Raw genomic sequence first — 13,026 nt, forward strand, 5'->3', positions numbered from 1 at the left:
GCTAATTGCATCAATACCCTGCGTCTAGTGTGGAGTTTGAGGTTGTATGTGTTAAAAGTGCACCGCAGTATGCCTGATCATTTCCCCGCAGATCGGATCTATGTCATTCTCAATCGTTGTACAATGGTGGATACATGACCGATTTTCGAGGGAGCTCAAAATGTGAATTATGCTATTGTACAAAATTAGGTCGAAAGCATTTGTATCCATCAGCGTTTGCGTGAAGCACGGAATCGCCAGCAACGTACTGCAATCCTCCACTCATATCAAATATCAAGTTCTCGTTCCATCGCGTCCTGCCCCGCATGCATCATTCGTTATCGTTGCAGGTGTTACGATTCAGATTCCGATGGAGCTGCCGTACCGTTAGGTTCACGCACATTCCACATGCGCAGGCGATCCGCCTTCGACTGGTTCCCCTGGGACCGAAGCATCTAGTTCTCATCCTCTTGAGCTAAGTCTTAATATCCTCAACCTCTACCTTCTTCACTTCACGCTTCTTAGGCCGTAGCCACTCCTCCATGCCAACAGGCCAGAACACGCGTCTGTTTGGACCGCCCATGCCGACTTCCTCAGACGGAACATCCTGGTGAGTCATGGGCTCCTCCATGATAGTGTCTTCGTCCACGTCATTGTCGTCGCCCGCCTTTTTACTCTTCAGTTTCTTCTTTTTCGGAGTTTTCGGCGCAGGGCGGTTTTCATCGTCCCTCTCATAAGGCACGATGTCGTTACATTTGTCCCAGCCAGGTAGTCGATAGTTTCGCATCAGATTAAACACAGCTTGTTCTTTGTCCTTTGCCTCGATCATAAGATCCATATCATTAGCACAAGGAGGCAGTGTCATGACTCTCGCGCTATGCTTCCGTCGTTGCCGTCCAGTCACCGCTTCAGCGCATGGCTCGCTGTAGTGCATCTTCTGTGTAATTCCCTTCCTATCCCAAGTGGCCTTGATCCGAGGGAACAGCTCCATGATATCTTTGGTCCCTTCTCGCACTTTATCTGGATCAAAGAGGATGTTGTGATGATGAAAGTCCAATACCATAGGAATGTTCAACTCCTCGCAAATGGGGAGTAAGTCGTGCACCGTCCAGGACACATCATCATTTTCAAGAACCAGCCTCGCCTTGATGCCTTGGGAGAGTTTGGCGTAGTTTTCTCGAAATCTTTTGAGTGTTGCAGCCTTGTCACCGAAGGTGCCACCCATATGCAAAACCATGACGGCATCCTTATTTTGTTGCTCAGGGAGACGTAGAAGCGACAGGAGTTCATTGTGATACTCAAGATCGCGAATAGCATTTCTGACAACTTCCGGGCGTGGTGATCCAAGTTGAGTGAACTAGCAATTCGTGTAAGTAAGCATTTATATATTTAGCACCAGCAAACTCACTTGACCAGGATGTGTGGTCAGTCGATGCCCCAGTTCACCTGCCCCCTTGCCTGCTTCAGCCAACACCGCTGAGGCGAACGGGGCCAACTTGTAGCCGTAGTCTTCGTGGCTGGCGAATGGAAACATTTCTGAACTTAGGCGCATGAACTTGATGCCATACTTGTCGTTCCATCGAATCATCTTCACAATATCTCGCGCATTGGCCAATCCCAACGCTTCAACGTACTTCTGACCCCTTGCTGCGTCCGCCGGCTTGGACTTGTCTGGGCGGTTCTTGGTTGCATGTTCCGGCTGCGCAGGATCTTGAAGAGGATGACGATGCTCTAGGATAGAGGATATCCTACAGGTTCGAGAACTAAACACTGGAGGATTTGAGAGGCGGAGATACGTATTGAGGCATGCCTGTCCAGAGTTAGCATCGCTACATAGGTTCGCGCGGCAAGAGCTTGGCAAATTTACATATCCTAATCTGCCCTTCCACGGCAATGGTAGATAGTCACTATTCACCGGCGGCTGTCTCGCGCCTTCCTGCTTAAAAGTAGCGACATCCACAGGTCCGGTTTCGTCAGCGGCTGGGCCGTCCCGATCATGCACCAGCTCGTCTGGCTTGCCATTTGGGCTCTTGCCTTGTGTGCTGGGATCCACATTACCGCTTGCCGTCTTCTTCTTTCCCCGGCCGGCCCCTATGACATCCGGGGAAGGTTTCAAGGGTCGAGGCATGAATATTGCATCTTCTGCAGTCGAGTCGTGACTGCTAATGACCGAGCTCGACTTGACGGCCAGCTTCTGTCGTTTGACAGCGTCCTTCAAGCTGTCCTCCATTTCTTTGAGGCCATCCAAGGCAACATCGACACCCTTCCGGCCATTGCTCTTCTGCTGCTTAACTTTGGAGCGGACGCCTTCGGACGATGATTTCTCCATGCCCGCCGCGTTGGCATCAGGACAAAGTCCATAGCCTGTGTGCTGCAGCTTCCTCCCAGACCGGCGCGGCGCAAAAGAAGGGGTGTCCGGTGTTGCTTGCTCCCCGGTGTTTATATCGTCTTGCATGAGCGCCATGTTAGGCCGCTTACGTTTGGAAACCATGGTGGCTACAAGGCGGGAGCTGACGCTGGGTCGTGCAGGTATATAATGAATGCTCGCCGGAGCAAATGCAGCGAGGGAGTGTCGAAAGGCGATCTTCGATGAACAAATGCGAGGTGGTAGGGAATGTGCCATGCAACTCAGCTGGCGAGGAACGTTGCGGGACGGTACGCAAACGGTCGGGTCAAGTCCCCCGTTGGACGAGCAGGTGGGCAAGGGGAAGGGAAACTGGACAGGAACAATGAGATGGACAACTGCATGAACTAGGGTGCAGTGATTTTCCCAAAGACATCCGGCGGAGTGGACCTCAAAGGATTGCAGATCGATCTGAGGATAGCCCCTAGAGGACGTCATATATGCACTTATCCACGTCGAAACTCGGGAACGTTGCTCCGGAAGCTATGGCGTTGGTTTTCTGATCACTTGTCGTTTTACCTGAGTTGAACATTCACCGGTTACCAATTAGAATAAGCCATATCGCTGAGAGGCCTGAGACGAGAGGCCAAAAGTGCACGTCACTGTGGCCCGGCTCAACTCGTGATGCATCAATCGTACTCAAAGTAGCTGAGAGGTCACGGGATAGGGCGCATCACCTAGAGCAGAAGGCGCGAGCTGTAACAAAGATCAATGAAATCATTCCCTCTATGGATCGTCGATGACATCGATACTGCCGGGCGGTGAAATGAACACAGCCCAAGCTCCCAGCACGCTGTCACATCTGCAATCTGCATCTCAGGTGTTACAACATTGTAGTCCGGAGTTTTTCTCCGCACAAATTGGTTGAGTTATCCTTTCAACCCTAATCACAAACGTCTAATACGGGCTGTTTGTAATTTTACGTCTTGTTCGATTCATCTGCTATTGATGAATGATCTGCGTAAGCCCGCAGAAACTGTCAAGTTGAGTGAGGCTAATCACGCGCTCCCGTCTCCCCTCGCTAGGGCTAAGCGATTCCGATCTTCAGGAGCTCTGGTGCAGCCATTGAACCTTACTTACCTCACGATAAGCTCGACAAATGTCGAACCTTGACCTGGACTATACCCAAACTCTACAGTAGTTCATCCAGTTTTCCATGAGAACATGGCATCATGTTCGCATTAGAATGATAAGATGTTGGCGCCGTATCGCCCTTCCGAGATACATTTGTCGAACTCGGCGGCACCGATTTGTCCTTGGCAGTGACAGCTTCAGACGGGTTCAGGAAAATACAGTCCTCGTTCCGCTCGATGTGCACCTCAAGAGGCAGTACTAACTAGTGTGATTGCCTTTCCAAAGCTCAGTCTCACCATTCGCAGCGGTTGTCCGCACGGTACCGGTAATATACACAACCCGTCCGTCTTCATCCACGACTCTGCAACATCTCCCTATTGCGCAGCCCAAACATCACCACATGGGCACTACAGGCAAAGCCGGCGTCTGCGCATGCAGATCCTCCCTACTTCTTCCTTCCGTCTCCCGCACGTCCTGATAATATGGCGTTCTGCAAACGGGACAATCATACCTCCTCCTCAGAAACCACGTCGCCAGACAGCGCGCATGAAACATATGCTGACACCTCTTCATTTTTAAAATCTCATCGTCGATGGGTTGTGGTTGCCACTCCCTTGCTGCTGGTGAGCTGCCATTCTTTTCTTTCATACCCGTACACGTCGTAGTAGTGGTTTCTGTCCGGGTGATTACCTGAGTCCCGCCTTCGAGGTCGGGGTCTTCGGCGTCGTTCGCTTCTGGTGGGGCGTATAGTGATGCGAGACAGATTGGGCTTGGGAATGCGTCAGTCAGGTCCGTCCGGGAGAGGTATCAAGGAGTCGGGATGTACCAGTCATTATCCTCGCAATCCCTCCTCTCGCTCCTGTGTCCCCTCTTATCCGTCACCTCCTCCAACGTTGTCAAAGCCCGCTGTAGGGACTTAGGCAACACAATGTTCGCCTTATTCTTTTGCTTAAACGACAACAGGTTCAAGAACAGGTGTACTCTGAACCAACTGCACATCAACATTATCGTCAGAATTGCGATTCAGTCGAGTCGACTCGATTTGTGGTCGTGACTTGCCGACGGTCACTTACACTGCTAATATGACTAGAACCCCCAACGTGCATAAACAGACAATGGCCACGACGTCCCAAGGGTACTCCATTGTTTTTGCTATCGCTGCTTCGCTGCGTGCATGTCCAGGTACGAAGGTGCTTGTCCCCTTTTACTTCCACAATGCAGATAGCTCAGGAAGGAGCTGGGCTCGAGTTTGGAGGAAAGACAACGGTGTTTGCACGGCAATCGTAACTAGATCTGGCCAACGGATATCGTCTGATGACTGCAACAATCGGAAAACTCTCAGTTGAAAGTTGTGGAAGCGAAGTCCGAATGATGAATTACTTAGGTATGGACCTTCGAGTCAGGGACGATAAGTCCAACCAATTGTTCGTGGTGGTTTTTATCTTGCTCGCTCTTTCAGGTTCACCAACAAGCAAAGTGCAGTCGATTGGATTGCTTTATCCAAAGGCAGGCGGGCGCACGAACGAGACAACGCCATTGTGAGGGGAAGGTTCACAGTGGTACGAGCTAGTCATCAGGTTGAGAGTAAAGTGTAAAATCTAGAGTGTCCTGCGGCGGATATCATCGCGCAATCTTATTATAGTGCACCTGGGCACTTACTCATTACAGTGGCAAAATAGCATCTAAAAGTTCGTTCCCCTCTCATCGTCGTTGGGACGCATAAATCCCCTTTGCGCGTCATTGTCACATTTGCAATTCCAAGAACACATAACAGCGCCATTATCCTCTCTATAAATAGCGCGTAGCCATTCGTACCTGGTGTCTAACTTTAGCAATGTAGATTAGGATACTCCAGCCCCTGTGCATCTAGTCAGCCTCTATCATTAGCCCTGCCAATGCATGGTATTCAATGCCCTTTTCCCTTTCCCTATTCCCTATGCGCGGCTACCCGATGTTTTCTCCCAAGTTGGGATGCGCTGTCAGATTCGAGATACAAAGGCGGAAAGGTCATCGCCTACTACCCAACTAAATCCAGCTTTGCGCAGCAAGGAGGGGTACTCAATCCATTGATTCGACGACGACATCTACACGTTACCCTTTCGTTTCGGGACTGTGTTCCGCGGCGTCAGATTGATGCCCACCACCGTCGGCTATTGGGCAACACCTGGGCGGTAATGAGGGTGGTACCACGCTCGGCATTCATCTCGACCTCTGTTTTTTCGCCGGCGGCTCTGACATTTCGATGTCCTGCCCGCCCTGCTGGTCGATGTTGGCCCGAACGAGCTTGATCGCCTCGGCCAACAGCCTTTTCTCCCCAATCCGCACCGTCATGGCCATGTGCTGGCGCTTGGTATTTGGGACGAGTCTCATGTCCTCAGCCTCAGAGGTAGAGTAGTCTTTGAGCCTAGCCTGAAGCGCGTTAAGTATGGCGAACTGGGAGATCTCGTCACGCTTCCGCTTGTCCGGGACCGTGTCCCGGGCGACCTTCCGTACGGCGTTGAGGAAGAGCTTTACCTGTTCTTCGAGGTCTGCGGGGAGGGCTCTCAACTCGTACTCAGGATTGATGTCACCTTTTGAATCTGGCTCCTCCAGGTCTCTGTCGATGACAAAGGAGTCTTCAATTTCTTCTTCCTCTATCTCATTCATCTGCAGATGGTTAGCAATGCCATGCTGCCATTGCACCCACGCAGTGAGGCATCATCGATATACTTACTACATTGCCCCATGCCGCTTCACTTAAGTTAAGCTGCTCCTTGAGTACAGAAAGTACTGATGCCCATGACAGCTCCACGACATCATATCGCGCATGGTTGAACGTCACGTAGCCGTAGCGTCTTAGAAGCTCCCCATTGGATAATGGGCCGTAGTAGTTGAGTACCTCTTCACCAGTCTTGATGGGCTTCAACGAGGTTACAGTCAGGCTCTTATCTTCATGGTTGACATGAGCCTATGACAAGTTAGAATGTGAACCCAGGGCGTCGCATGACGGGAGCTTACGTACGTTGAACTGGGCGTCAGCGTTCAAAATGTCTGCCATGGGCACCATGCCCATCAAAAGTCGGCCATCCTTATCCTCCATCCACTCATCTTCATTCTCCTCGTCGGGCTCCTCTTCGTCGTTCTCCATGTCGAACGCGTAGGCCATGATGGTGCTTCCCATACGATGCGCCAATACCATTAGCAGGTCTTCGCTCAGCCTGTCAGATCCCGGCGGATAAAATATGCTGGCGTGCTGCTCGATGACTGGCAAAACTTTGGCGCGAAACATATTGTCCGCCTCATCCTTGCCGATTTTGGCCGTGATGGCGCTTGCTTGGAGGTCTTGCAGTTCCTTATCGGACCAGAACATGAGCGTGTCGAAACTCTCGGGCAGGATATCAAAGTACGGCTTCCACCGCGAGCTGTCGCCTTGCAGGTACTCATAAATCATGACGAGAATGAGCGAAACCCAGGAGTCGGGCGCACCACTGGCATCGCCGTCCTCATCGGCTTCGTTGTCGGCATCTTCCAAGCCTGTTGTCGACTCCTCAAAGATTGAGGGAATTTTCTTGGGCAAGTCAGAGCTCTGCGTACTAATTATCGCGTCCCTGGGAATTGTGAACAAGACGGTGTCCTCAGGTATATCTGAGGTTGCGACTGCATGGAAGTTAGCAATATGTAGTCAATCGGGACCGTGGCGGAACGTACTGATTCCCCTGCCGGCGTCGCGATCCCGCAGATCCTGGATTTGGATGGCGGGATGAAAGGTTGCACCAGGCCAGGCCTTGAACCAATGCAAAAACGCCTGCGATCTCGCTTCGAACTCAGACTGTGCCATCATATCTGGGTGGCGCGTCTGTTTCCTACTACACTGCAAAGAAAGGACGAAAATTTCAGCTTCAAGGGCTCCTTGGCAATGATATCGGGGCTGAAACTATATGAAGCTAGAAATTTTGAAGATACGCCATTGCGGCTGTCGACAGCTGACCTCATGTAATTTACGGAGCTCCGACGACTTCTACCGGCAATTCACCAAGTTTGAGCCGCATGTCGAAGTTGCGTCACTGTTTCGTATCTTACGATGTGATTTGTTTTCTCAAGTGCACACGTTGTTTGTGGGATTTGTGCACTCACAATCAGCTCTTAGAGACCGCCCAGTTGTTCACAGCTAGGTGTACTGCGCGACCTTCATCGCAATCCCAGCGCACTGCAGGCGTATGGTGTCTTGTCGCGCTTCTCAACTGGTCACAGCCACAACTATGCCATTATCACCAACCGTTTTAATAGGCGCTGAGCACCTTATCTTCAGTACCACCCGAGGCTTTGAAACAGACACATCTTTTCATTCTACATCCTCTGCGCCAATTGGCAACATGCCCCGTTTCACGGCAACTTCTTCCCCTTCCTTGTAGCCTGGCCAACCTCCGACTGCGTAGTATCCTCCGCGTACCTCTTGTACGCCCGCACATAATACTCATCCTCGCTCCAGGTCTCCTTCACACTCTTTCTCTCCGTAGTCGCCCCAAACCACCTCCTCCACCTCCCCCAAAGCTTCTCATCCTCGCCCCCCTGGCCCTCAGCCGGCATCCCCAGACCACCCGGTTTGTAGTGTTCAATAAGAAACAGCCGCATGGCCCACGGCGCCAGCATCACGTCTACCATGCTGAACCTGTCGCCTAGGAACCACGAGCCGCCGCCTTGCTCTTCATTGTCAGCGTTCATTTCCTTGACGAGCGTCAAGACGTTCTTGAAGAACTCTTGCCGTGCCTCCTCGATGCTGTACTCCTTCTCGGGTGTATGCTGGATCCACTTGTAGAACCCGGGGATAATGTTTTTACTGATATGATCAATCCATAATCTGCACCTCGCCCTTTCATACCCGCTCTCCGGGAATAGATTCCGCCCGTGCTTCCCCTCATCCGCGTACTCCTCATTGAGGTACTCGCAGATGATACTGCTCTCATACAGTGGTTTCTGCTCTTTACCGCCACCGCTCGGGTCCACGGGCACGGCTAAAGTGGGCACCAGACCCCGCGGATTGAGAGCCAGAAAGTCGGAAGCTTTTTTGTAGGGGTTGATCTCGACATACTGATGCGGGATGCGCTTCTCATGGAGGACAATCCAGCTGCGTTGGACGAAGGGGCAGAACCAGCCGCCGTAGAGACGTAGGGGCCGAAGGGCCGAATGAGCTTCTGCTAATTTGGCGGCTGCGCCTGTGGGATGCGCGGGGAGGGAAATATCTACTTCCGCCATCGTTGTGTTTGTCGCAAGTGTAAGTAGTTGTCACTCCTTTCGTTTCCGTTCTGATTCTCAAAAATCAATGTCTTTCGAAATGAAATAGCGAAGTTGTAGAGACGCGCCATAGATTCGTGCAGGTGATCCTCGACCGATGACATCAATATGCAGTAGTGTTGCGGTTATTCGTTGCACCTCGCTAAACCTCTGATCTGGGCGGAGCTACCCTCCACCCGAGGATTGGGGGGGGGGGGGGGGGGGGGAGGACGGGGGTGCTTTTCCTCGCAGACTTGCCCGAGGATTTTAGCACGCAAGACAGTCATGATGCTAGAGCTTGGTTACTGTCGAATTGAAGAATGAATGACAGGTATGTACCTTTCTACGTTTATGATTAGACACTAGTATCGTTTTGTTTTGTTTTTGTTTCCTCCATATTTCCCTTCTATCCGAACCAACCATGCCCAATCTATCGACCTCCCACAGTTCCCTTAACCGACTTCACAAACTCCTTAAATCCAATCTTCGCTAAAATCCCATCCCCGCCTATCACACTCCCCAGCTTTCCCAGGGTGACATTCAAATGCGGTGTCACGACCCCATAATCCGGGAAGTCTGACGCCCCCTTGGGCGGGGTGACCTCCTGATCTACAACAAACACCTTCAAACTCGGCACCTTAGCAACCTCAATCTCATTGCCATCGTAATCGGCCAGTCGCCAAACCAAGTTCTTCTTTAAGTATGGCGTCGCCTGGTCTACTTCCAGGTTGTCGATCACTCCGTTGTCGACGGCATGCAGCATCGACCGCGTCAGCGGGATCGTGCCGTAGATGGTTAGAGTGGTCAGCCCCTCCGCCTGTGGCCGGTTGACGGGGTATTGGGCTACGAGGCTGTTGTCAAAGAGCCATTGCGAGGAGTGGGTCGTAGGGGAACCCATGAAGAAGAAGACGTTGAAGCTCTTTTCAAGGGAGAACTTATCGACTTCGAGATTCAGAGACCACGACTTGTATTTCCCGTTCACAAGGGCATTGGAAGGGTCGATTGGGTCAGTGGCACGGGTCTCGAGATCATTACCGACACCGGCGGCAGCGCGCTTGGCATTCTTGCTGCGCCGCCGACGGTCGAGGTTACCGCTCGGATCGTACAGGGCCCGGATGTTAGCCCGCACTTCTGCAGCCAACTCCTCGGGCTCCTTGCCCCAGGGGCGGATCTCAGGGTATGTGTAGCCGAAGTCCTCGACGGTATAGCGCGCGTCGACTGAAGTGTACAAGTTACCCGCCTTGTCCTGGGAGAAGGGGTATAGTTTCGTGGTCTCGGTTTCGACTGTGTTGGCGGTGACGGCGAAGCTGCCCGCGCTGGTCCTCTGGTTGATGTCCCATTGGTCGTAATGCACCGCTTGCCAAAGGCTAAAGATGCGGTCGACGTTGCAGTGGTGTAGCCAGAAGATGGGGTCGAAGGACGAATAGTCCAGGTAGCTCATGTGACCCCCGACGCCGCCGACGGCGCTGTGGACAGTCCCGTGGGGGTTTTCGATAGAGCCGTAGCCTGTGGTGGAACCCTGGTACCCGTTGTTGGACATCTCGGCGTACGAGGTTGTCTGCGTCAGGATGAGGTACGTCGTGTCGTGCAGATAGCCCGCCTGGCGCTGCAAGGCGGCATTGGCGGCCGCCGTGTTGGTGGCTCCGGTGGATTTACTGGGCTGGCGGACGGTTTGTTGGTATTTCTGCGGTGCGCTCGTATAGCCCGGGAAGTCGGATGTCCCCGGGCCGCCGGGCCTTTTGTTTTTAAAGCTGTATTGGAACAGCGGGTTAGGGATTGTGACCTTGCCGGATACATCGGTGACGGTGATGGACGGTTGCGTCACGATGGGGGGCAGCACGGGGTTGGCGACCCAATCCCAGTAGGTGAACCGCAGGGTCTCAGCCGCGTTAACGTAGGATGTTCGGGTCGAGGTGGGATATTTGACTGCGCGGGCTTGGGCGCATTGCCAGATGTTTTGCTATGAACACGTGTAAGTGCGTGAAGGGGTAGTTTTAGATACATACTAACCTCGAGAAGCTGCACGTAAGGTCGATGCCAAGTAGGGAACAAGACACTCGAGTGGGGGCAGTAGCCCCCAGCATGGCTACCGGGGGCAGACCCGACCCCGTCCCACGCGGCATATGGACGACCGTGGATGCCAGCAATTTGATACCACGAGTCTATCTGGTTCTGTGGTCGTGCCTGGATCTCGGCCATGCACAGGACGAACAAATCCCATTGCGGCCCCCCCCTAGCAGCGAACACGTTGATCTCCAACCTATCCGGCACGTCGCCCTGTCCCGTAACGTTGAAACCGCCCGTATTACTGGTGATGGGATACGCGGCGTGGACCCCAACGACGGCCAGAAGGCCAAGTAAAGTATTTGTAATAGAAAGGCTATGCATTTTGCCTTCTTTTGTGCAAACAAGGAAATGCTGGATAGTGAGAACCACTTATCCGTGATTAGTGAGCGACTGAATGAGGGTGAAGCGAATGTAATTCAGAAAGGAAGAGAGAATGCCACATTGACCCAAACGCGTTGGGGATCCTCTCATTTAAACACATCTCTTCCATCTCCACGATTGATCTCTGGGATCGCCCCTGATCCGCCGCCAGTGACATTCTAAAGTCATCAACACCGATCGAAGCAACGCCACCCCGAACGCCACGAGCGTCGTCTGGATAGTCTAATAACTGGGACAGCAGCGATAGACCCACCCGGTAACGCGGGAAACAGACACGAGATATTACTTGCGGCGACCTGCCTTCGATCGTATGTTCTCAGGTGCACCAAGACCCGCCGCACGAGCTGTGTTCTGGGCATCCGCATGGCGATGTGCCTGGCCCAAAATAGACTTGGCGGGCGTCCCGACGGCGCGGTCATCCCATGGTTCTGGGTCAGTGCGGCTGCAAACCACCGTCCTGGTACCGCAGCCACAATCGTATCTTGGCAACTAGTTTTCGTGAGTTCAGCCACGAGCAGCCATGCGAGAACTGCTATACGAAGAAATGTGGATGTTGTGGGCCGAGATGCTGAGAGGCTCGCAGGATCGGGAAGTAGAGGTATGCAGTGTAAGTTCTCATTTATTGGTCGCGGAACAGATATCGAGCGTAACTCGTCCCGGCTGAAAGTAGATGCAGCAGACCAGTTCATTGGAGGTCACGCTACCCCTGGCGCTAGTATTCGAACCGCACAGGCCCGCTCTCTAGAATAGGATGATCACACGAACGAGCGGAACCTGCATAGATTGGCAGTGTTCTTGGCTGAGCGGGGGTTTTTGAGATGAATCCTTCCCGATGTGTGTTTAAATTACAGCTTGTCGTTTTCGTCGCCCTCCAATATCGGACCAATCGCATCAACAAAATATTCAGATTCTCCTCTGCGAGTGCCTGGGCGTCGGTTGAGTGCTTACCAAGCCTTTATCGCGGGCCTTAGCGACAGGTACTTAAGTAATCATGTATACGTGTGTTCCTTATTACCGCTAGCTTCAATTCTAGAGATCAACACCGCGCGCGGTGATCCACTTGCATTGCATTGCATTTCAGCGACTAGGTCAGGCAGCTTTTCCCCGCAGCCATCTACAGAATGAGGTGAGAGACTCATGCAAGTGGATACAACGTCAATATGTAGTCGAAGAAAGTCGGTGTTCTTGCAGGTGCAAATTGCTTCTCCCGAGCTCCACAGAGCCTAAGCATTTGCGACGTTTTGGTCGGCCTATTCGTCCAGAACTGCAGCCGCCGCAGCTGAGTCGAGCTGAGCCATAATCCCGAAGATAGAAAAACGCCGTATGTTACAAGTTTTCGTATCGGCATTCCAACTAATTGAGAACCGCGTGTCTGCTGATTGGGGATACTATCAGCGCAGGTGTCCCACTCTGATTACTACCCAGAGTGTCCTATAGTCGACCCATCAGTCTTTCGCCTTAAAAGTAAAAGGATCCCAACAAGCGATTCCAGAGAGAGCCCTCTCGTCGTAACATAGTAATAAGACCCTAAAATTAATTTAACTGGACCACACGCGTATCGAAACCACAATCCCGAACATACGATAGGACTACCAAAATGGATGTCTGTTTCATGCGCCACTCGAGCCCAGAGGTCACAGATCAGGGGTGCGCATATAGTATACTAACCACAAATCTAACATAAAAGTTTAAAAAAAAGAAATGAGAAAGAGGGGACTGGGATGGGAAATCATAACTAAGCTGCCTTCATTTGGCAGAAACCCGTTCTGAAGATAATAAGAACCTGCCAAGTGGATCACAAACTCTAAAACCACACTAATCAACCTTAAAACGGGATCCATCCGAGGCGCACTTCAACCCGCGATTGTAAC

The 13,026-nt window shown here is 52.2% G+C and overlaps 4 protein-coding genes across 4 annotated transcripts; all 4 read right to left on the reverse strand.

Annotated features, from left to right (window-relative positions):
- Positions 1-454: 454 nt before the first annotated feature.
- On the reverse strand, positions 455-2,470 carry BCR38DRAFT_480573 (UV-damage endonuclease; the record flags this gene model as incomplete). Its single annotated transcript, XM_040863290.1, has 3 exons — positions 455-1,336; positions 1,388-1,789; positions 1,847-2,470. 3 exons carry the CDS (start codon positions 2,468-2,470, stop codon positions 455-457), a joined length of 1,908 nt encoding a protein of 635 aa, XP_040721695.1.
- A 2,761-nt stretch (positions 2,471-5,231) lies between these two features.
- BCR38DRAFT_360173 (SET domain-containing protein) lies at positions 5,232-7,381 on the reverse strand. Its single transcript, XM_040857157.1, has 4 exons — positions 7,145-7,381; positions 6,459-7,093; positions 6,171-6,404; positions 5,232-6,103 (listed from the first exon to the last, which is right to left on the reverse strand). The coding sequence occupies exons 1-4, from the start codon at positions 7,275-7,277 to the stop codon at positions 5,657-5,659; spliced, it is 1,449 nt and encodes a 482-aa protein (XP_040721696.1). The 5' UTR covers positions 7,278-7,381; the 3' UTR covers positions 5,232-5,656.
- Positions 7,382-7,561: 180 nt separating this feature from the next.
- On the reverse strand, positions 7,562-8,812 carry BCR38DRAFT_418920 (glutathione S-transferase). The gene has a single exon (XM_040859259.1). The coding sequence runs from the start codon at positions 8,687-8,689 to the stop codon at positions 7,820-7,822; it is 870 nt and encodes a 289-aa protein (XP_040721697.1). The 5' UTR covers positions 8,690-8,812; the 3' UTR covers positions 7,562-7,819.
- Positions 8,813-9,137: 325 nt separating this feature from the next.
- Positions 9,138-11,095, reverse strand: BCR38DRAFT_330840 (common central domain of tyrosinase-domain-containing protein; the record flags this gene model as incomplete). Its single annotated transcript, XM_040855000.1, has 2 exons — positions 9,138-10,667; positions 10,718-11,095. 2 exons carry the CDS (start codon positions 11,093-11,095, stop codon positions 9,138-9,140), a joined length of 1,908 nt encoding a protein of 635 aa, XP_040721698.1.
- Between the last annotated feature and the right edge of the window lie 1,931 nt (positions 11,096-13,026).

The sequence above is a fragment of the Pseudomassariella vexata genome (assembly GCF_002105095.1).
Source record: "Pseudomassariella vexata strain CBS 129021 chromosome Unknown BCR38scaffold_1, whole genome shotgun sequence".
Classification (NCBI taxonomy): Eukaryota; Fungi; Ascomycota; class Sordariomycetes; order Amphisphaeriales; family Pseudomassariaceae; genus Pseudomassariella; species Pseudomassariella vexata.